Source organism: Papio anubis, chromosome 9 (assembly GCF_008728515.1).
Source record: "Papio anubis isolate 15944 chromosome 9, Panubis1.0, whole genome shotgun sequence".
Classification (NCBI taxonomy): domain Eukaryota; kingdom Metazoa; phylum Chordata; class Mammalia; order Primates; family Cercopithecidae; genus Papio; species Papio anubis.
The window spans coordinates 101,183,806-101,208,615 of NC_044984.1; the positions used below are offsets into that span (position 1 = coordinate 101,183,806).

The 24,810-nt window shown below is 37.1% G+C and overlaps 1 protein-coding gene across 13 annotated transcripts in view; it reads left to right on the forward strand.

Moving 5' to 3' along the window:
• RIC8B (RIC8 guanine nucleotide exchange factor B) overlaps window positions 1-24,810 on the forward strand; it is a 116,412-nt gene that overhangs the window by 84,237 nt on the left and 7,365 nt on the right. For 3 of the 13 annotated variants that reach the window (XM_009181598.4, XM_009181605.4, XM_009181600.3), the window contains 2 exons: window positions 2,886-3,030; window positions 13,778-13,897. In XM_009181598.4, the coding sequence (XP_009179862.1) occupies window positions 2,886-3,030; window positions 13,778-13,897 (265 nt within the window). Of the gene's footprint in view, window positions 1-2,885; window positions 3,031-11,273; window positions 11,397-13,777; window positions 13,898-15,913; window positions 17,465-21,821; window positions 21,961-22,602; window positions 22,776-24,810 lie in introns of those variants that run through there. The other 10 variants (XM_003907091.4, XM_021922861.2, XM_021922860.2 and 7 more) reach the window with 8 other exon arrangements.

The window sequence follows — 24,810 nt, forward strand, 5'->3', positions numbered from 1 at the left end:
TGTTTTAGAGTGTGGTAGAACCCACATTTGTTTAACTGTCTGTATCATTACCATTGCAGTTCTGACTTTGCACAGTGCTGCCGTGGTTGGTTTCCTCTGTTCATAGTGCCCTCTAGCATACCGGTAAAATAGTGGTGAAATATTTCTCGCAACTTTCTGACTGAATGCTGAATTGTTTCATTTAGGCAGCATTTTCATGTAACTGTATGGATAATTACTATGCAAGGAACAAATATATTTGTGCGTTTCCTTTTTATTTTAGAACCACCCAGAAAATCTTTTGTTTGCCCTAGCAGCTCACCTTAACATCCAAGTGCAGTCAGTTTTCCATTTACTACTTTCCCAGTATAAAATAAGATATTATATGGTGTATTTGAGAACAGACTTAAAAGTAGCTAGAAACACTGCTTCAGTGCTTCTCACTGTGAGGATTTCGTATTTCATTTGTCTCACCTTCTCTACCCCCAATTTTTGGATATTTTATCCTGTTAACAGAAGTTCATGTGATTTGAAAACTCTTGGCTGTACCCTTTATCTACTCTGAAGGCAAACTATGTCCTAAGTCACCTTTGTAACCTACACTGCCTGTCACAGAGTTAGCACATAAAGTTTGTTCCAGTGAAAGAGGAGTTGACATGATTTTCATAAAATTGCTAGGGGCTTTTACTGTTAACTGGCTTCCAGAGAGATTTTCTACATAAGAGAACAGTTATTTAGTATTCTGTTTACTTCTATTTAACCTATTTTGGCTTTTCATAACCTTTACATTTTTAAACGCTTTTAATTTTTAGCCATTTTGTGTCTTTTTTTATTATTGTTATTTTGTCTTTAAGTATATTCATTTAAACATTTATTCATATCTGAATTTAGAGTGTCCTAATTGTAATGAGTATTTCTTTTCTGGATCCACTACATCTCCTTGTTTGTTAAAAATAAGCTTTATCAGTAATGCTTACAATGATAACATCACCTACTATCTGTAAGGTACTTTGTGTGGGTTTAGATCTGTGATCCTTTGCCTTCAGTGGCTTTGTGTCTGACCTGTCATTAAGAAAATGTCTGACCTTCATGAATATTAAGAATACCTATATACACTGACCACTCATTTCTTCTGCTAGTACTTTTTAAGGATTCCTTCATTTATCTAAAGCGCTACATCTTGGGGAGGCACTGATACCAAGAGGGCATATCAGACTTACTCAGAGGGCTTACCCCACCCTCATTCAATAATTCTAATAGGATTCTATCCAGCACCCACTGAGGATTATTACAGACAGACCACAGTTACCAATAGGTTTTAAGATTGAAAATGACTGGTTTCAACATCATTTAATATACTCATTAGCCCATGTTTCCTTTTGCACAAATTTCACCAGTTTGCTATATTATTTGAAAGCAGGACGTCCTTTTATTTATCCCCATACCACCTATTTACAGTGTCATGAGAAGGACCCTCTAGTTCAGGTATTTGAAAATGTAACAGTCAACTCTATCCTAGAATACATTTATCCTATCCATATCCTCCATGATTTTATACTCTGATCATATATACCCACTTTTCTTACCTATTTTCCTTTCCACCAACCCTTTCAGTTCCCCAGTCATTTTAATTACCTTTTTCTGAATCTTCTCCAGCTCTATTTTGTCTTTTTTGAGGTAAGTGATCTGAATTACAGATGTAGATTTTACTATGGCTTTATACATGGATAAGATTGTATGTTATGTTATGTTTCCTACAGTTGCCTTTCAGATGACATTTTAACAACATTCTGTTAAAGACCTTCAGTAAATTTTCTCAATTCTTATCTTTTGATTAAATATTGTAATGTTTACCTTGAAATTGTACCTGAAGAAAATTAAATACTGCTAAACAAAGCTGCCAGTTATTGTTTAGTATCTTCCTTAAAGGTGTTTAGAAATCACTGAAAACATTACTACAGTGCAAGTATCCCTTGCAAAAGTTGTATGTGTCTGCTTACCTTAAGAGAGACATCACCTGACCCTGTTGGCAGGATAATACTTACAGAGAACCTGAACCAAACTTTTCATTAGACTTCTTTTTAAAAAAAAAAAAAAAACTAAGATAATTCTAAAATGATCATTTTACCCACTCTTCTCAGAGAAAAAGAATGACTGTTTACTTCGTTTTAGATACTTTTCATGCTTTGCATATATTAACTTGTGAGGTAGATAGTTACTATTCTATTTCTACGGAATAGAAAACTAGGATAAAACTGCAAAATATCTTACCCAAGGTCAACCAGTTAGTAATTGGTAGAGCCATTATTGAAATCCAGCCAGTCTAACTCCTGGGTCTGCCTTCTTAATGGGCTTCACGTGCCTATATATGGTTACTGACTTTTTATTTTAAAAAAGCAGTAAGTTATAGCCTATGCTATTTGCTAATATCCTTCCTTAAGTTTTCTTATTTCTTACTCCCTTTTCCTCCAATTCCAACAAAGAATGAGAGAGAGATTTTACATTATGTGCCATATTGCTAAAATCCCAATCTTTCACTCTATCTAGTTTCTTATCATTTCTCCAAAACTGGATTTTTAAATAGTAAGATCTGAGATCAGAAGCTTAAAGCGTGACCCTTACCAAAGGTCTGGCAGTCACAGAGGCCCCACTTTTGCCATAAAGTGTGTTCAGAACAGCTCTGTTTTGGTTTCTGATACCTCAAAAAAGGCTCTTAGTCCCCAGAGCCTATGGGAAAATTTGTAAGTAGTTCAGTGTAACCACTACCCTACCACATTTTGAAAATCTCTCAATTTAAAGGTTTACTGCCATAGCGTCTGTCTTCAATGTTCCTGTGTTGGTGAGTGGTTGATGATGATGGTGAAGACCCAAGGATTCCTATCTAAAACCTTATTCTGTTTTTGCAGTGGATAGTCTGCTGAAATACACTGGCTATGGGAATGCTGCAGGACTGTTGGCGGCCAGGGGCCTCTTGGCTGGAGGAAGAGGAGATAATTGGTACTCAGAGGACGAGGACACAGACACTGAAGAATACAAAAATGCAAAACCAAAGTATAGTATCAAATTTCTTTTCACCTAAGTATGGCTGTGTCTTTGAGTTTGTTATTTGCCTTTTACTTCCTTTGTCTTTCATTTTCTTTTCTCTTGTGGATTTGGAAGCTTTCCATTTAATGGTGTTTTTAGAGGCAGTTTCATAGCTAGTGCCTTAGAGAGTGACTTCAAGTGATGGAGGAAAGCTAATAATGCAGAAATGATATTTTCAACATGCTTATTATCTTCTCCCAAGTACTAAGAGAGCTGGTGTGTTTAGATTGTACTGAAAAAGTGTTATTGCTTACTATTTGCTTTCCTTTCCATAGGTTGAGATTTTATAAGGTATAACCAAGACCACTTATTTAAGTTGATGATTTGATGCTTAGTCTTTCTCAGAAATCTAAATGTAGGTTCTGATCCTCCCTCTTGCATAAAAGCCTTTATAAGTCAATAAAATAGTGCAACAAGACACATTAATATCAAAAGAAAAGAAGTCTGGCTTCACAGTGAATTTTAATCAAACAAACATATGGAGACTCATCTTCTAACAGATACATAAGTGCAATAAGTAGGCAAACCAGAGACTCTGTGAAGTCTTCTCTGAGTCAGTGCTTACAAATTAAAGACACTATAATTATTCTCTTTTATCCCACGATAAAGCACCTCTCCTTCCTCCTATTCCCTCTCCATCCTTTCCATCCCGCTCGTAACCGTCAACCCATGTAAATTCTTAGTTTCCGCTTATTAGGAGTTATTTGAGCTGTGTTTTTTCTGGGTTCCATTTGAAGATTTCCATATGAAAATTGGAAAAGCATGCTCTTTCCTTTTGACATGGTGACATTGACATGCTGTGCTTTCTGCTGGCCATCTTCTAGAGTGTGATGTGAATCATGCAGTAGGTGATCAAGGATAGACTATCTGCAAAGTCAGATACTTTTCAAAAACATACATTGTGCCGTGCCTTGTTGACATGCAAGTAATGGGTTGTCAGAAGGTGAAAGAAATGATCAGTTCCCAATTAGACAGGACATATATGGCCTGTTTCTTGGCAAATCAGATCTGAGTAGGTAATGTTACTTTTAGCATCCCTGATGCCGTCAGCCTCAGTAGGATCTTATAGAGTGTGTCCTAGAAATAGAGTTTTTGGGGGGAAAGCTGGCAATGACTCTAAGCACTATTTTCTTAAGACTGCCACCATTTAGATATTATCAATTGGCTATCTATGACAAGTATTTGAAGCTAAGATAGAAGAATCTTGCTTCTTTCTTTCCCTAATTACAGAAGTCATCATTCTAAATTAGTCTTACTAGCTTTTTTCATTCTACAAACTATTTCCTTATCAGTTTAATATCGATATCTCTTTATTTGAGCCATTAAAATATACCTCTTGAGAAATTTCATATTTCTAAATGAAAGTAGCAATTACATTAGGCATTTCTTACATCCCAGGATGTGTGAACACATTCAGCTATGATCTAAAACTCATGAGTACTCATAGATGGTTGATATCTTTGCATCTCAATGTGTATTGTTAATTTTGTTTAGTAGAGAACTTCTGTAATGGTAGTGGTCATATATATAGCAAGCACCAGAATGCTACTATAACAGTAGGAAAATAGAATTATGTTACATTGCAGAAGTGATGTTAGATTTCAGGAAGTACTTTCTGTTGAAATCAACAGCCACATTAGTATTGTTACTGTCTTGGCTGTCTGTCATGGAAAGTTTCTGTACTTAAGCCTTACATCCCTAATTATAATCTTCAGCCTTTGGACTTTGCTTATAATATTCATAGGAATGGTATGTTTGTGTAGTCAGAATAGTCACCGTTGTGAAATTTTGTTGTATTTCTTAAACACTGCTCATTATAAGTATAAATGTGTGTTTTTCAAGTAACATCACATCTCCCCCCTTCTGATAGATTCGCATCTGTTTTTCTCTTAAATTTTCCTTCTTTAAAGTGAAAAAGTGTGAGATATTTAATGTTACTTTAAAATATTTGTTCAAATGATCTCTATGGAAGTGGTGGTAAACAAAGTCCTTAGCAAGCAGGAGTACCCTTTGCATTCTGTGGAGCGATCCACAGAGCTCAAAGAACTTGTTTCCTAAAAACTGTTGTAAAAAATTTTTTACCAATCAAGCTTATAAAATCAGCATCTGAAAGGACTGCTTACTCCCCTACCCCCGAATACCATTCACCAGTCAGAGTTCCCAAGATCTCAGTCTGCTTTTCTTGTGATGCATTTATTCACAACAGTTGCTACTGTTGGCAGAAGCAGAGAACTTACTCTTCATCCAGTTGTCTCTAGTCCCATTGTCAAAACTTTAAGTGGATTCTGATTAATGCACCAAGGTAACCTGTAATCCTTTACTGGAATCTGAAACCAAGAATTGTATGGAGCTTACATTCAGGCTATAGTAGACAGTTAATATCACAACAAAGCCTTTTGTGTCAAAATAAATGTATTTAATGGACTGGAAATGGCTTTCTGCAATTAGCACACTTAGAGAAAATACACTCATAGAATTGAGTTACATGCCACATAAATTTTTGGTGTATGTCTAGCCAGGTTTGTTGAAAGTTTTCAGATAAACTTTAGTCCTGTGTCAAAATTCTAACTTTTATACCTGTGTCAAATTCTAACTTTATACCTGTGTCAAATTCTTAACTTTTATACCTGTGTCAAAATTCTAACTTTTATACCTGTTTCTTTTATGCCTCTGAGAATGGAGGTCCCTTGACTATAAAGGTGATATAACTGGCTGGTATGGTTTGGACATTATTCTAGACATCAATTGAAAGATGTATGTCTAATGACATTTGTCTCCTTTTAGACGACTGGCTTTCACAGGGTGCATAGGCATCTAGAGGCCCAAAGAGGTGCCTTTAAAAGACTGCTTTGTGGAGGGATAGGAGGAACAGATGGCCAAAAGTGAGCAGAACCCTAGGGAAACTCCTTGCACACTTAACACACCACACTAGTTCATAATCAGATCCAAAAGCTTAAAATCATTGTACTAATAAATGCAGGGGTGTTTCCTTCTTAACCATATTTTTCTTAGCTCTAGCTATGCCACCAGCTGTATAAACAGTTTCTTCAGCACAAGGCAAGATACTTTTTCTTTTATTTGTCAAGATTTTGCTATGCTGCTTCAGTCAAGGCTTTTTATAGTTGTCGCGTTATATTGGGCCTTATAAATTTCTTTATTTTTAATATGAAATATTTATTGAAGTAAGTGACCCAGAAACCAGGACATGAAGGTTTTTCTCTTTGCCCATTTTGGGCTGTGATGACATATTTATGTACAATAGCATTTCTAGGAACTAGAACCTATTACTGTAAGCAGTCATAGAACGTATCTAAATTCAGAGTTCTAAAAGACCAGAGGTAAAAGAGGCCAGTGTATTAGCTTAACTACAGTACTGAGCTTTGCTCCAGTGTTTATTTGCTATAGATTCACAATTGTCAGTTTTCTATATCCTTTATGTCAAGGTTATTACTCTTAAACAGCCTGACATGGGAAATATTTAAAAAGCACTATAATTTAAAAAGGCATTTTGAGGCCTTTTTTGTTTTATTGCCTAGATGCAATTTGGTATTCCTGTATGTATGTATATTCAGTATGTATATATTTATGTGGCTAATACATGGTAGATACATAGTAAATATCAGATAAGTAAATGAAAGAATGACACCATATTATACTGGTTATTTGCATTGCAAATGTAATTCAAAAACCTGAATTAGGATGTGCTTTCATAATTTACCCTACTTCTTTTATGTAGAATCAGTGTGTCATTTATATGATAATTCTCAAATTACTGGAGACATTTTGAGAAACTGGTATCTCTTCAAAATATATCTGAATTTAAAGCAAACGCCACAAAACCACCTATTTGTTGCATGGTTTTTTAAATGAAGATTACACGTGCATCTCCATAGTAAGGATTTGACTGAATAGAGTAACTTACCTCCTGGATCATCCGAGGCCTTCTGTGTTGCCTATTTCTCCACAAGTGGCTCACAAATGCTAGTAACAATAGCTGGTATTTATTGAGTGCTTAACATGTGCCAGACACTTTTCTAAGAACTAGACAAATATTATATAATCTTCACAACAATCCTTTGAGATAGAATTAGTCTCATTTTATAGACGAGAAAACTAAAGGCAATGATTCGAGTAATTTGTCCAGGGCAAACAGTTCATAAGTGGTCAGGCGGCCTGACTCTAGAGCTTGCGGTTTTTGGGAATTTTGTTGTTGTTTTTTGAGGTAGGGAAAGCAAGTTTTATTGTGCTCTTCACTCTGCCTTTTTACTTTGGGGATACAATATGTAACATCAGATTTACCATTTTAGTCAGTTTTAAGTGAACAAATTTGTAGCATTAAGTACATTTACACTGTTGTGCAACCATCACCACTATCTCTCTTCAGAAGTTTTTCCTTGTCCCCAATGAAACTCTGTACACATTCCCCTCCTTCTAGCTCCTGGTAACCACCATTTTACTTTCTGTCTCTATAGAATCTAAGAATGTCTATAAATGGAATCATATACAATATTTCTCCTTTTGTGACTGGCTCGTGTCACTTAGAATAATGTCTTTAAGATTTTTTCATGTTGTGGCACATGTCAGAGTTTCAGCTGAAAAATATTCCATCATATGTATATACATTTTATATACACCTTTTGGTTGTTGTGAATAATGCTGGTGAACATGTGTCTACCAATATCTGTCAAGTCCCTGCTTTCAGCTCTCTTGCGTGTACACCCAGAAGTGCTGTATCACATGGTAGATAGTTCTTGTGTTTAATTTTGTGGCCAGCCTGCCATACCATTTTACATAGCAACTGCACCATTTTATATTCCCATCAGCAGTGTACAAGGGTTCCCTTTTCTCCACATCCTCACAACACTTACTAGTATTATTTTTTCTGGGGCGGTTTGTCTTTGTGATTTTTAGTAATAGCCATCCTAATAGGTGTGAAGTCAGAGCTTATTTTAACTTCTGCTATATTCTGTTTCAAAGCCAATCAAAGAGAGAAATGAGTTTGCCCTTCAGATAGCTTCCCTGTTCTCAGAGCATCTAGAAAACAAAAGAAAGAAAATGTATCTGTGTATATACTCTGATATCCCTGAAAACACAAAAATCCATTTGATTCATTCTAAATTGGTATTCACATACATCTGTCAGGTAGTTCTGGTCCTAGCTTCATAATACATTCTGAATCTAATTACCCTTTTTATTTGCCATCGCTGCTACCACTGTGGTCCAAGCTAAAATCTCTCTCTCCAGGATCATTTTAATAGCCTTCTCACGGGCCTTGTTGCTTCTACCTTTGTTGCTCTTCATTTTGTTCTCAACACAACTGTCAGTGGGATCCTTATAATATGTAAATCAGACTAGTCAGCTGTTCAGATGTCCTCACAGTGGTATACTTGCACCCTTTCTTGCTATACTATTGCCACACTGACCTCTTTACTATGTGTCAGGCTCTGCAGACACATTCCTGCCTGAGGCCTTTCTATTGACTGCTGTTCCTTCTGCCTGGAATGCCTGTCCTCCAGATAGCTGCCATCTCTCTCTCATTCCCTCACCGCCTTCAAGTCTTTACTCAGGTATCACCTGTTCTGTGCCCTTGTTAACAGTTGCTGCACTCCTGCCTTTACCACTCCATATCATACTTCTTTACATTGTTCTTTATTTCTCACAGTGCTATTCACCTTCTGACATTCCATATAACTTACTCATTCATTAAGTCTGTTTTCTCCTCCAAAAAGTAAGCTCCAAGAGGGAAGAGGGGTTTTGGTTTTGGTTTTGGTCTGTTTTTGTTCATGTAGATGTGCCCAGCACACAGTAGGCAGTCAGTAAATTTTTTTGTTTTGTTTTGTTTTGGTTTTGGTTTTGGTTTTGGTTTGAGACGGAGTCTCACTCTGTCGCCCAGGCTGGAGTGCAGTGGCGCAATCTCGGTTCACTGCAAGCTCCACCGCCTCCTGGGTTCACGCCATTCTCCTGCGTCAGCCTCCCGAGAAGCTGGGACTACAGGCACCCGCCACCACACCCGGCTAATTTTTTTGTATTTTTAGTGGAGACAGGGTTTCACCATGTTCGCCAGGATGGTCTCAATCCCTGACCTCGTGATCTGCCCGACTCGGCCTCCCAAAGTGCTGGGATTACAGGCGTGAGCCACCGCGGCCGGCCGGCAGTCAGTAAATTTTTGTTGGATGAATGAATTTTTTGAGTCAGTCAGCCCCTCCTCGGCATTAGGATACCAAGAAAATCGAGTTCCCTTTCCTCATCAAGCTCGACATCTAGTTGAGGAATGGGAGCCAGGGAATGGAATTCAAGAAAATTCAGATATGGTAAATTTCCATTTTGTTCTTTATATTGTTTCTTGGGGGAGCAATGTATTCTGGGTTTTTCCCCCCTGGAAAGTTGTTTTAGTTTCATTTGCATATAACATCTCCTTTCCCACCCGCCTGTCCCCTTCTTTCCTGGTCTTGGCCTTTTCCTAAAAACCCTAATCCCTTTCGTAGAGGTTGCAAATTGTCTGGATTTAGCCCACAAGTATGTTTTGTTTGGCTTGCCCCATATACTATTGGTTATTTGGTTTGTGGTTTTGCTTTTTTGTTTTACACAGTGCTTCTTAAAATAACTTAATTACTTACCAACATTTAGAATTCAGATATTTTAGATGAAAATCTTGATTTCTAACTTCTTTTGAAAAAATGGAAGTTCTGGTAACATATCCCATAGATATTTTAGATGAAAATCTTGATTTCTAACTTCTTTTGAAAAACTGGAAGTTCTGGTAACATAGGGCCTCCATGCTACATGGCAACCAACTGATGGAACTGAGTAGCTGTGGTTTCCTTCATACGAGGTATAAGCTCCTTTGGTTTGACAGCTTATCCTATTCACTTATCTTACCTGTCCAACTCCTGTAGGTTGACTTTAGAGTTCCTTTTTTAACCAGAATGCTTTGAATAAATTTAAGCCACACATTGTAGAGATTGAAGTTAATTTTCATATAGCTGAATTAAGTTTTAATGGATCTTTTTTGTTAAATGACCTAGTACTATTGATGTTGGCCAAAAGTAACAAAAATTTGAAGAAAGAGCAAAAGACTTGAAATACAGTTCAGGTTTTATACCTGCATTCATTTGTCCATACCTTTTTAGTGTGTCTTAATCCTTTTGTCTCCAGGCCCATAGCTGCTGTCAGTTCATATAATAGTCTTATACAAAATTTGTGATGAAATACCACAGATAAGAATTTAGACACTTCTTGTCACCTAATTGGAAGTCATAAATAGTAGGATTAGAGTGCTACGAAAATGGGACAGGGGAGCAGAGACAAGGTGGAGGAGATCATGATAAATATAATTACCCAATGAAATGTCCGCCACAATTAGTGTTCTTAAAGCATCTTAAGACTCCAAGTTTTGGAATGAAATAAAAGTAACTCCAGAATTTCATAGTGTTAAGATCTTGAAACCTGGACTGTGGCATCTCAGACTGTACTATTTGAGGTTGTAAAGGTGTCAGGTATTTGTTCCACCAAAAGTAATCTATTTTATGAAATCTCACATCTTTGTTGTCATGGCGACTATTACTTGTTTTCTCTTCCTTTCTGGGTAGGGAGACTACATGAGACTCTGGTTTGAAGTGGGGAGTGGGAGGAGAGACAGTGTTTGTCTGCCTTCTGCCACAGCACCCTGGCATTTTCCCCATAATAGAGTGGTACACTGTACTTCAGTGCCCTAACTTGTGTTTTCTGTGGCATTGTTTACATTCTCCGGAATATCCAGGGGGGAAATGTCTTTTTGAGGGGAAAAATGAAACCCAAATCCCTAGAGTGACTGGAGGGTTGGAATGTTTTACTCCCTGGGTAAAAAAAAATGAGTTCTTACTCTGTAAGAATGGCTGCTGCTTTTATGCTCAGATAGCAAAGAATTGTGTTACTTTAGTAGCTAATTTCAGAGCAAACCATTATATCATTTTAGCAGCCAGGGGACTTGAGGTCACCTTATGGAAAACAGACTTAATTTTCACTAAGCTCTTAAGAGAACCAAGAAAACCATCACATTGTGTCCTAATCTAGGAATTCATATAGTGACTTTGTATGCTGTGGTGCCCACAATACCACATAGCTTACCAGTGTGTCATCCTGATGCTTTTTTTCCCCTGAAGCCTGTGATCATGTGTGCAAATGTCATTATATCCTAAAAGTGCCTACGGGCCTGATTTTTCAAATCACAGCTCCATTGAATTTGAGGAGAGAAGCCATCTCTCAAGAGGCAAATAAGCATGATCTACATAGTTAATCCATCTACCTACCCGTATACTTTCTTCTGAGGCCTGATTTTCTTTGCTTGGGAAGTGGTATGTATCTATAATAAGCACCTTTATTCATTTATAAGACTAGTTGTTTTTTTAATTTAACAGGGGGCAGAAGAGAAACCAGTGAAAAGAGATGTGTTATATATATGCCTGAGCAAATAATGGATGGGTGGTCAGTTGTATTTTCAGTGTGGCATCTGGATACGTCTCCATAGTTCTCAGAAGCCTTTTCTGGGTCTTCTTTGTTCTTGACTTTTAGGAAATACGATGACCCATTCAGCATTTTTGTTGATGGCCTCTAACTGGAGGCCTTTTTCTCTTCTTTCATGAGCACCTGAAAACAGAGAAAATAGCACACAATGAGTGTCTAAAGCAGGTACTCTAGACACACACACACACACACACACACTGATTTAGTTGGTCTAAGGTGAGGCCCAAGCTTTTTTTTTTTTTTTGAGATGGAGTCTCGCTCTGTCGCCCAAGCTTTTTTTTAAAGTTTCTCAAGTGATTCTAATGTACAGCCAAGGCTAGAAATAAATGACAAGGGTATGGGTTTTCAGGTTGCCCCAGAACCTTTGAAAGTACCTTAAGAGGAAACAAGTGGGTAGGGGACAAATAAAGGGACTCTACACCCATCTACTTAACTATTCCCATCTCCTTTTTGCCTGAGCAGTTCACTTTTGTCTATTTTATATATTGGGTTTCTAATGGGGGAAAATTTTTTTTTAAACATGACTCTAGATGTAGGTCTTATGCAAGAATGGCAAGATAGGTTTTGAATCAGGTTTTCGAGGGTGTTGAGCACTGAATCCTTCCATAAGAATCAGTATGTCATGCAGCCTCTGAGGAAGGTAGAAAAGTAAAGTAAATCTAATAGTAATAGATAACAGTATGTAGTAAGCTAGCCTTTACCCCAAATGAGAAAAGCGCTGGTCAGTAAAGAAAGTAACTTGCCCAACCGAAAGTCTCAAACAGGGTTTTGCAAGCTGGCTACCAGAAGATTTAATTAATCACTGTGTCTTTGTCTTGGCCAGTATCTTTTTTTTTTTTTTTTTTTTAATTTAAACTGGGCACTGTTTTCCAGTTGATCCCAATCTCCCAACACTCCACATTATGTATATTTGACCCACTCACTCACTTGCTTATCTTAAACGCCTGGCTTCTGAAAGCATTTATGTTCATAGACCCTAGAAGGCAATTTATTAGCAATTGCTATTTGCAGGAATATTTAATTTGATCATTAAAAACAAACTATCCCCGTTAGGTGCCATGGCTCATGGCTGTAATCGCAGCACTTCAGGAGGCTGAGGCAGGAGGAACACTTGAGCTCAGGAGTTTGAGACTAGCCAAGCCAATATGGTGAAACCCCATCTCTACTAAAAATACAAACATTAGCCAGGCATGGTGACACGTGCCTGTAATCCCAGCCACCCTGGAGGTTGAGGTAGGAGAATCACTTAAACCGGGAGGCGGAGGTTGCAGTGAGCCGAGATTGTGCGACTGCACTCCAACGTGGGTGACAGAGCGAGACTCCATCAAAACAAACAAAAACAAAAAAACAATATGTACTTGGCTGGTATAAGATACTGTAATCTCTTGTCTGCTTCTCCAGAAAAATGTTTGTTGTAGATATTTAGGAGCCATTTAAAGAGTTATCTTTTTTTTTTTTTTTTTTGAGGACAGGAAATAAAAGTATGGCTTTTCTCTGAGAGAATAGTTTGTTTAGTATTATAACCTCATACAAAATTTATGCAAAGTAGTCATTTTAAGTACTGTATTAAATCTATTTCCAGAAAGCCAGGATGATATACCTGTCTCTTGGTAGGCTAGATTTCATCCCTTTTTTTTATCTAGGCCAGATCAAACTAGTTAAAATTGCTCTTCTGCTTTATCTTTTATTATTTAAACACTCATTGCCCTCTGTGGTCTCACTAATGGACTAATTTCCTGAGATTATAAATTGGCATGCTTTCATTTCCAGATTGTAGCCTCTCTCTCATCATTTTTCCAATTTTTTTGATGTTTGTTTTATGCTGTATCACAAAATAGATTTCGTCATTTCTTCTTCCCTGAAATCATGTGTCCCCTTAGGATTAATGGATAAGCTGTGCATCCGCGGATATTTATCCTAACGGCACTAATCAAATTTTGTATTTTTAAAAAGCAACCATGTCTTTAAAAAAAACAAAAGTTGGCAAGACAGTTTTATTTTTTTAAAAAAGTATAGCCCATTTCCCAAAGCAAATTAGTGGAAAAGTCCATTTTTAAAAATTCCTGTATCAGTTCTATACCATAAAATTGAAATCATTGCCAATTTTTTGGCTATTATACTCTTTCTTATTATCACTTAAAAGTTGGACCAGAAAAGTATAGAAAGAGCATAATTTTAAAACATACAGCATAACTTTTTTTTCTTTTTATAGCATTAATCTTATCACTGGTCATTTAGAGGAACCAATGCCAAACCCCATAGATGAAATGACAGAAGAACAAAAAGAATATGAAGCCATGAAACTTGTCAACATGCTTGATAAACTTTCCAGGTATTGTATTCCCATCCATTTTTTGCTTGGTTTCTAAAAATGGTCTATTTCTTTGTCTCTCTCACTGAGAGTTACCATAGAACAGCAACTCTGGAAATCCATGTTGATTGGAATAGGGTGGCCCAGGCAGCAGTAGTTCAGATAGCTCTTGGCTACCACGGTTTTTCTACATGTGCCGCTTCTGGATGTGCATTCCTAAACATTTAAACTCTCAAAGCTAAGATAGGAACTACCAGAGCACTGTAATAATTAACCAACTAACCTCCCTGTCTTCAAAAAGATATTGTGAGTTAGTTTCAGTGATTTTGCTGCCGCTTGTATTTTTGTTTTAGCCTGTTTTAGTTTTTGTTTCAAATCATGATGCTTTTATTTTTTCATTTTTGATGTGTAAGTTTGCAATTATGCCTTTTTGGGTTGCTGCTGAAACCAAGAATTCTAAAATGTCATGCACCCAATAAGAAAAAGTGAAAAGAAATAGCTCAAATGAAGGATTTTCTGAAAACAGGGATTTGTACTAATTAGGAGTTCTAAAAAAAAAAAAACTCCCCTTCCCCTCTTGCTTCACACCTCCTTCCCCTTCAAAAATAACCAGTTTTGAAAATAATTAAATCAAGTATATACTAATCAGCAACTAGTCATCTTGGAGGAGTTATTAGAAAATAATTCCTTTCATACTTGGCTGAATCGCTCTATTTTCTAGTCATACATTGAGTTACTATCTTCTTTAAGCCATCTTGAATGAATGCTTCTGTGTGTTGGTGGCAGCTGCCACTTAAAGATGAATTTCTTCTGGCCATCTCCTTTTTCATAGTAACTGTGTAAAGGCTAGTATCCCTCAGTCAAAAGAAGGAGCCATTGGAATGGAAAAGCCAGAAAGCCAACCATGAAAGGGAAAGGTGGAACACAGAAACAAGCAGAGATTAAGGGTACAGCAGAGGCTTAGGGTAGAAATAGACAAGAACAAGAGACTGACATGGGGAGTGTGACAAGTATGGATATTTATCCACGCTGCAGATTATGATGCTGATAATGTGGTAGAAGTTGTTTAGGAATGAATAGCTTAATTATCTACAAAGCTAATAGGACTAGAACTCAGTAACTTCCAGCTAGCCCTTTTAAATTTTCATCCTTTCTCAAGAAGGTTAGAATTTATAGCTAACTGACTATGCTCACAGTCTTCAAAAGACATTGTTGCCTGTTTGCAAATTACATTCTCCATACCTTTGTATAGAACATAAATGTTCCCTCCCAAAAGGGATTAATAGTTACAGAGAAGATACTGATAGGGCAAACCTATAGGAGGCAGAATAAGATCAAAATGAATATATAAAGAGAAGATGTGTGCTTGGCCACTTCCAGAAGGAGCTGATGTAGCTAATGAAACACAGGGGTATAAAAACAACAGGATAAGAACCAACAGAGTTGGGCCGGGCGCAATGGCTTATGCCTATAATCCCAGCACATTGGGAGGCCAAGGCAGGCAGATCACCTGGAGTTCAAGACCAGCCTGACCAACATGGAGAAACCCTATCTCTACTAAAAATACAAATTTAGCTGGGCGTGGTGGCACATGCCTGTAATCCCAGCTACTCAGGAGGCTGAGGCAGGAGAATTGCTTGAACCCGGGAGGCAGAGGTTGCCATGAACCGAGATCGTGCCATTGCACTCCAGTCTGGGCACATAAGAGCAAAACTCCATCTAAAAAAAAAAAAAAAAAAAAAAAGAACCAACAGAGTCCATCTGGTAGAAACTGGAGAGGAAGGGTTAGCAAGGACCTGAGTAGAACACAACAACATGACATTTAAAGCTTAACACAAATGCTATTTAACTGGGCCATCTACCCTGGATGAGTAAACTCCAAGATAGGGAAATGGAAGATAGAAGAAATAGATGCCTAAGATTATACAATATAATCCAGATACTTGGCTTACTAATAGAGGCACTACCATTTCATAAGGCATCTCTATCACAGGCATAGAAAACAAAGGTGCTAGGTCCTTCTCCTTTTAATCTCAGGGGAATCCACATACTGTAGAAGCTGCCAACAAATAAATATACAAACGTCAAGTCTGAAATACCCAAGCTGCCACCTGATTTAAACTATGCCTCAAAGAAGATGCCTACTTATCCGGAAATACCCAGCAGATGCCCAACTGAAGGTGACACTGATTTTTGCATGTTTAAAGCAGAGCAAATATGTCTTATGTTGGCTTTGATGGTACCAATTTTGCCATTAAAGTTGAAACAAAAGGCAACCTTGAGAATAGTTCAAATCATACAGAATTTTTGCATGACGTGTGTTGGGCGTTTTACATTGTCTGCCTTTGTGTGCTTTCTAACGTTTGCTCTCACTAAATACAATCAATGACAAAACTGTATAAAGATCAGCAGTGGGCATTCCAAAGCAGTAATGCAAAGAATGAAGTCATTCTTTATGCGTCTTACATGTCTTTTGTGCTGTATTCCTCATTAGTCTTAAGTTTCTTCTCTCTTTCCACTTTTTTTTTGAGGTAAAAAAGATGCCATAAAGCCAAAATAGACTAAAGTCAGTACAATTCAGGGAACATTTACTAAGCAGCTACTCTGTGCAAGGCATCGTGCTAGGAAGCTGAGGAAGATTCAGAGGAGAATGTGACAGTCTCTGCCTTTGGAAAACTCAAATTCTAGTGGAAGAAATGACTGGAATCTAGTCTAAAATACAAGGTAGAAGGAAATAATGACAAAATGAGGTCTATGTTGAACTGTAAGCACCCAGGAAAAGGAGTAGTTCATTCTGTCTGGATGATTCAGGGTCTGTTTCACAGGAAAGCTAGCATTTGTGCTGATCCTAGAATTTTGATGTATTTAATAGAAAAATGGAAAAGTGACCATTCATTCCAGGTGGAGAGAAATTTAATCTTGTTCATAAGTCTTGGATAGTCACATACTACTTATTTCTTCTAAAGAGCTCAGGTGGTTTTATCATTATTTGATTAGTATGTTATCAGATTTATCATTGGGGAAAGCAAGTACCAAAGAATTGCCCAAAGCATTTCCAAGCTAATAACTGATGATAATTCATTTCCTTTTAACAGTTTATAAAACACTTTCACATACATTCTCTTTCTAGTTTCATTTTAAAAAAGTGAGACTAGACCTTCATTTTCCAGAACTCAAGACCTTTGCTCTGTCCACTGTGCTACTGTGTCTGTCTGTTATAGTGAGTGTTTGCCAGAACACTTCCTAATCACCCTGTCGGCATTGTACTATTGGTTAGTTCCCTCCCTTTCACTCTAGGACGTTCTGCGTTCAAACAAGTCTTTATTGTGCTAAGAGTGTACCATAGCTTTGTCTGATTAACTTTCCTTCTCAAAAATGAAATGGTTTTCTCCTGCACCTGAATTGAAAGGCATGTGAGTAAAGGATAGGGTTGGAGGTGATGTGGCCAATGAATGGACACTAGACACTTCCTTTTTTCCATCCATAGGAGAGCAGATGTGAAGGACCTGCACCAGGATGGTGGTTAGCAACAGTGGCCCGTGCCAAAGCACTTACCAAAGTGATGATGACTAAGGTTGGTCATGCCAGGTACTGTTACTGAGCCTGGTGTAGGGTATAGATGTTATTCACTACCAAAAGTATAAAACCACCAATGTAAAAGTTAAAATTACATTTCTCTTTTGCCTCCATGCTGGACATAGCTGCTGCCTCAAAGAGCTCACCACCTTAGCAGCTTTCTCTCAGCTAGATCTCCAAAGATATTGGAGGATTAGTGCTCAGATATTTTCTTCCCATTGAATACGAACTGACTTGAGTATTCCAAGTGATTTTTTTTTTTTTTAGTATAAGGATTGTATTTGTGATAGATGTAGATAAGGGGATTGGCAGTGCACCTAGAGGTCTAAAGAGTTGGAAAAGAATCTGAACCCTATAAATCCCATCATGTCTAGCTAGTACAGTGCCTTGTATCCTGTGGTTTCCACAGTATGTGATGATGAAATAATGAAAATAGCTGATCCCCAAATTTGAAGGGCAGTTTTTAGCTTTAAAATACTTACATGGTTTAAGACTTTAAAGTATACTTTGTCAGTTCTATTTTTTGGCCAGATGTCATAAAATTCAGGGCTAGAAAGGAATTCCATAAAGTACTTTGAGCCATGACTGGCTTATTTAAATATTGGGGTCCATAATTTCTTTAATATAGAATGATAATTGTAATATTTATCAAATATAAACATTTAAGGCCTGAGGCATGAAATTATAGAAAGCCTCATTTGACATTTTTAATGTGGGGGCAGAGATGGAAAAGCGGATGAAATTTGCCTGCCCCTTCACCTCCTCTTTCCTTCCCTGACTTCGGAAAAAATAAGCCCCTGCAACTCAAGCAGGAAATCTGAATGGGAATTGTGTAGTTAAAGCAAGCCCACTGTGCCTAATACAATTTCATTTGCCTTAGCCATCGCACACAACTTGTGTATAATAATGGTGCCTCGTCTAGAAAAGAGAGAGCATTGACTGGCTTAAGCTTAAACTAACCAAGGGAAATAATATTTCAAGTTACAGTTTTGTTTTGACTTCTCTAATCCCCTTTAGTTTCTAAATTGGAACCAGAGCTAATTAATCCTCTATTCAACCTTATCCCATCGCTGTCTAACAAGATACATTGCCTTTTTGCTTATATATTCTGCCATCAAAATCTATGTTTTAAAATTTATATAAAGATAATTATTCTACCATTTCTTCCTTTTCTTACTCCTTAGCCAATAAGTGTTTTCTTTTCTTTTCTTTTTTTTTTTTTTTGCCAGTCATTGTGTACTATTTGGAACATGACTTTTAAAATAAATGCAGGCACTAGATGTAAGATTAGTTCCCTTTAATCAAAAGATTATTTTTAAACTGACTAAGGCTGAGATAGGTAGTTTATAACCAAAAAATAACAAATACATAGTTTTTTCTTATAAATAAGTTATTTTACTCTCCTTACAAAAATATCAACGACTGTGATTACACCTACCTTTGTGATAAGTTAGTCAAGAAAATGCTTTTCAGATACATTTCATAAACATGTTCTAATTTTTAGAGCATTATAAGATCTATTATAGATATGAAAATATAAAAATCTTGTTTTCATCAGAAAATTCTTTAGATCTACCCTGTCCAGTCTGGTAACCACAGCTATATATGACATTAGTCCAAATTGGGATGTCCTATCACTGTAAAATACTCACTAGATTTCAGAGACTTAGCACAAAAAAAGGAAAATATCTCATTTTTTTATATGGATTACATATGGAAATGATATTATTTTTGATAGATTGGGTTAAATAAAATATTAATTTTACCTATTCTTTTTCAATGTGGCTACTAGAACATTTAAGAGTACATACATTTGGCTTACATTGTGGCTTACGTTATATTTTTATTAGACAGTGCTATTCTACCTCATTAAAATACACTGTAAGATTGCTTGGAAATTGAATTAAGACGACTTGGATCCAGCTAAATTAATATATCCTTAAGGTGTCAGGGGAGGATTAATTTGAGAAGCTTGATATTATCTATCCTTAGGTTACATAGGATCTTTCCAGTGGCTAGACACCTCTAAGTAGGATGCCATGCTACCTTTGTGTTGCCTACATGTAGTCATTGTTCTTTAGATCTGTAGTGGGAATAACTACTTTGAGCTCTTGGTTAAAGTACTGTCTGAAATGGGTTTTGACTAGTAGAGGAACATCAAATAAGAATCATCCCACTGGCTGTTTGCTCTTAGTTCTCCTCATTCTTTAACTTTTAAGTCTTCCTTATTGGGAAGAGCATTAAGAACTTGTTTCTACCTCTTTATTCAACAGTGTCAGTTGGCATGCTGACGTCTTATTAATATTTATTTTGTTAATTTGGACAACAGAGTAGAAAAATTCTGTAAATAAATTACCAAGAAATAATTTTTTAAACCACTTAAAGATAAAACTGAACTTTATTCTTCTAGTACTATACCTGATCTCTTTTTCTCTGTATTTTCTTAACCATGCTGTTTACTATGAGGTGGGTGGCAGATCTTTAGAAGCTTTGCATGTGATCTAACAGAAATGTGAACAGTGATTAAAAAAAAAAAAAACAACCAACTAATATTTATATAGTGCTTTAAGGTTTAAAAAATGCTTCCGTATACGTTATCTCCATTGATTATTAAAACAGCCCTGTGAATTAAATAGCCTCAGGTATTTTTTTAAGGATTAAATGCACCAAAGATTAAGTGACTAACCCAAGTCCAGTTCTCAGTCTTGAGACTCCAGATTGTGTGTTATTGTGAGAAATTACCAACAGCTCTCAAAAGTTGTCTGATTATTTTTAAGACATTCTAAATTTTAAATAAATGAAAAACACAAAAGACAGATAATAAGCATATTTACCTTAGAAGAGAACTGAGATTTAGAGGACACGCATTACTGCTTTTTCATTCCATAGTTGAGCTCTTCGTAGGTATCAGGTCAAATGCTAAATAAATAGCTCATATTTTAAAACACAAAAAGCAAAGCTTTATGAAGGAAACAAGTAAAATTTCTATGATTCTATGTTAATACAAGGTTTTTAAATTGTTTTTTAAAAGAGAATGATTATGGCTCTTCTGACAAATTTTCATACATGTGATCACATTAATAAAACCTAACTTAAAAAAGGCTTCCCTATGGGACTATTTACCAAAGATGTTCAACCCGCAGCCCAGGGCGCTTTTGAATGTGGTCCAACACAAGTTAATAAACTTTCTTAAAACATTATGAGATGTTTTTGCAATTTTTTTAAGCTCATCAGCCATCATTAGTGTTAAGTGTATTTTATGTGGCCCAAGACAGTTCTTCTTCCAATGTGACCCGGGAAAGCCAAAAGATTGGACACCCCTGGTTTAGACAATTCCCAATTACCTTTATAAAGTGGAAAGACAGTGATGTGGGGACTGTACGCCATATCCATTTGTCTTGGGTAACAATATTTTTATGTTGCATATTTTACTTTCCCAATTGTACCCAATCCCAAAGCACAGTGATGAGGGCTGAGGGAAGGATCTCTGAATCCTTTCAAAGATGTAGCCTAGACCTCAAATTTGCTATGGAAAAGTTACCATGAGTCAGTGGCTTAGTGAAAGATCAGTATAACCAGTCAGCCCTGGAAAGTCATTAGATGAAAGATGAAGGATCCAGAGGTTCAAGCCTAAAGGACACTTTTTCAGTATCTAACTGAACATGTTAACCAGTCCAAAGGTGATAATATTATTGTTGTGAGAAAAAAAGAGGTGAAAACATTTATAAGAATATCACAAGTTATTGGGAAACCCGTTATACTTCAGTGGATTATGAACTATTCCAGTGATGCTGAAATCTTGATATAAGATGCACTCCCAGACTTTAAAAGAACTACAGAGCTTCCTTCTCAGGGCTATCACAGGCTCCATCCATTTTAACAGGCATTTTTTGAAAAGCTCTATGTTAATTAAAATGCTTTATTTATATACTAATTTCTCATCCCATCTTTCAAATGTGAAAAGGAATTAAATATGAAATGGCTAATTTAAAATGTCAGGATTCTTTTTTCCAAGTCAACCTTACATTAAGAGCAGGAATCCTGTGCCTAAGAAATGGTTCCCAATTATCCGGTCTTGGGTTTTGTTATACATTGTACAGAAGTCAACAAAACAAGTATGTAACAGAACCTGCCTAAATAGCAGCCGCCCTCATTAAAAACAGAGAATTAATCAGGGGGTGATTGAAGGAAGCAATGCCTCATATGTTTCCCCCCCTTTTCTTCTTTTCTAATCATAGAACAAAATATGTTACATAAAAGGATCGGAACTATTATGCAGTACTCAATTAGAGGGAGGTGAATAGGTCTCTAACATGCTGTTTTATCAAAAGAGCAGACTGGTGTTTGCATGACTGTTGTTTCATTACAGACCCTGTCATTAATTCCATGTGTCAATACTGCCCTGTAGTACACAGAGCAGACAAGAAAGAAGAGCCCTTGAAAACAAGGGAATGATTTTTGAGTCGTTATCAAGCTAAGTGGCAAGCGGGAAGCTGAAACTCGTATAGGTAAATTCGAAGGGACTCTTGGGAGATCTGCAAGTGGGAAACAAGAATGCATTTTACCAACTGCTTAATTATGTCCTGTTTTTCAACAAGTACACTTGAATTGAATGTTTTGTTTGTATTGCACAAAAACATGTGCTGTGGGCAAGAGTATTCTCTTGCTTTCAGGTCAAGTAAGGTGTTTTATACACATACACGTCTGACCTATAATGTGCGATTGGGTATGTTAGTATCTGAACCCCAATTTTGCACTGTCATTTTTGGGGGAAAAAGTCGTATAGGAACCAGAAGCCCTAAAAAGCAGAACCTTCTCTAAGGTTCTGAGAAGTCATATAAGCCCAGGTATCCCAGAGTATACCATACTTATAGGGAAACGGTGGCTCAGGAAAATGTTAAAATATATCTGGAAAAAAAACCAGACCAGAATATTTTAAATATGGTGTAAATTCCGTATCTCCCATCCCTAGCTCTTTAAGAATTATTTTTTTGGTTTCCATTAGCAGTCCCAAGGGTTAGGCTGGGGCAAAATAGGGTTTCCTTTCTTGGACGTGCTTTATCTGTGTCCTCTTGCCTGGCCAAGCCCTTGTAGATTATGGTTCCTTATCGTTTAGTAAGATCAAATTTCTAAATGATGTTTCGTTCCAGTTGAACATTCTTGGAGGCTTATCTCTTCCCTGGCCAGATGCCTGATCAGATGAGAAGCCCGCCATGATACTGTCACAGTGCCTAGAATGGGCTCTTTATCCAGTAGACATCACTGTACTTTTTGATACGAGGGCAGTCTTAACTTGTGTTAAGGCCTGTGTGTAGCATTGAAGGTAAGTATGAAGGAGTTGTTGCTATGTGAATATCTTAATCCTGATACACATTTCAATATACAGTATCTCCGTTTTGCCATGATATACATATATCTGACACATAGCCATCCTTTTTAGATAGGACCTTCATAATTTAGGACCAGTAACTCTTTATGAAATGGCCTGTTTATTGATGGCCATGATTGAATTTGGATCCTTTTTGTAGCACTTGCCATTGCTTTGGTTTCCCTTTGTAATCATTTTAATCATATGCTGGTAGTCTTGCAGAAAGGGCTTTGGTCTCGGTGTATGTCTGTGACAATTTGGTAGGATGCTGTGTTTGACTCTTAGGTTTAGAATATCTGCATTAGAAACAAAGGCTTAGTAATAATGAGTTTGAGTATCTTTAAAAACCTAGCAGCTTTTTAAATAGATCAAAATTATTTTATAGCCCAACACTTAACCTCTTGAAATTAGTGTAGAATATTGGGGATCATCTTGTCCAACCACTCACTTTATAGATGGGGAGACTCAAGCCCAGAGAGGCAAGTGACCTGCCCAAGGACACCTAGCAAGTCAGTGGAACATCTGAGACCAGAATCTAGTTCCTCCGATGCCCCATATGGAAGAAGCCTAGTCTATACCAGTTAATGGTTGGGAATTCCAGGCTGTCTGGTGAAAAGGGGGCTTGACTTCTGCTGAACTGTCAGAATACCTGATGATATTAATTCATCAGGAAAATAATTACAGTTAAAATAACATGAGAATGATTCCTGACAAATGGTCTCCACTTATGCCATGTTTACTGAGCACCTGCCGTGTGCTGTGTTCTGTACTAGATACTGGCAAATCACAGCCTGAGAAGACATGGACTCTGCCCTCAAGTTGCTCACAGTCTAGTAGAGAACAAGAAATCTCTGAAAAGCATTATACAGAATTTCCTGTGGAATGTTAATCCTGTTTCCAACCCTGTAAATCTTGGTGATGAATGTGAATCTGTACCCAGAGATTTAGCTTTTTTCTTCATGGTTTAGTCATTAGGAGTCCCATTAGACACCATACCTTTTCTCTTCAGGAAAATGAAAGATAATATCAAGCACAACTAAATTTAACTCACAAACACTTATTGAGGATCTGCTATCTGCAAGGCACTGTGCTAGACACATAGGGATATGAAAATTGAGTAAAGCGTAGACATTATCTTTTTAAAATATCAGAGCAGTAGTATTTCATAGCTTTCCAGCTTTGTAATGACAGTTATTTTTAATATCCTTAGAAGTGGGGGGTAAGGGGGCACTCTTGAAATAGAAAACAAGAATACCTTTGTACTCAAGTCCAGACTTGTCAGCCTAGGATTCAAGGTCTCCATTCAAATCCTCTTTTATACCTCATCTCTTTTGAGTTTTGTTTTGTTTTTTTTTCCTTTATCTCAGCCGAGCCAGCCTGCTTGCCAGTCCCTGCACACAACTAACTCTTGCTTCTGTGCCTCTGCTTGACTAATTCTTCTGCTTCTGGGATGCCTTTCTCCCTGTGAATCCATGTCCATCACTGCCATTACAGTCTGGCCTCTGAGTCCACCTACTGCAAGGAGCCTGTGGTCAGCATCCCTGTCTCCTCCTGTGTCCCTCCCACATGTGCATAGTCCATACGACTGGTGAAGGAATATTTCTGTGGTGTTCATTAAAGCTTCCCATTCTTTGTCCACATCTTGCTGATCTAGATACAACAGATTGCAAATGAAATAGTCCAAGATTATAAATTAAACCCAACCAGGTCATTTATCAAGCCTTTTAGGAGTGAGTCTCTGTATCAAATATTTCATTTTGATATTTGTGGGCCGCTAGTTGGAAGGATAGAGGAAGAAGATGAGAAAAGTTAGGATGGGGATATGAGAAATAAACCTGGGGTCAATTAGAACAAACAGTCACACATCTGTAAATGATCCTCTCCTTCTACTCCCAGACAGGACAAGAAATCTCCTTTAAAACCAATTTCAAATACAGTAAGGGTATACTGACAAATTTTAAAGCTTAAAGAAAGCAGGGCTCTGCCTGTT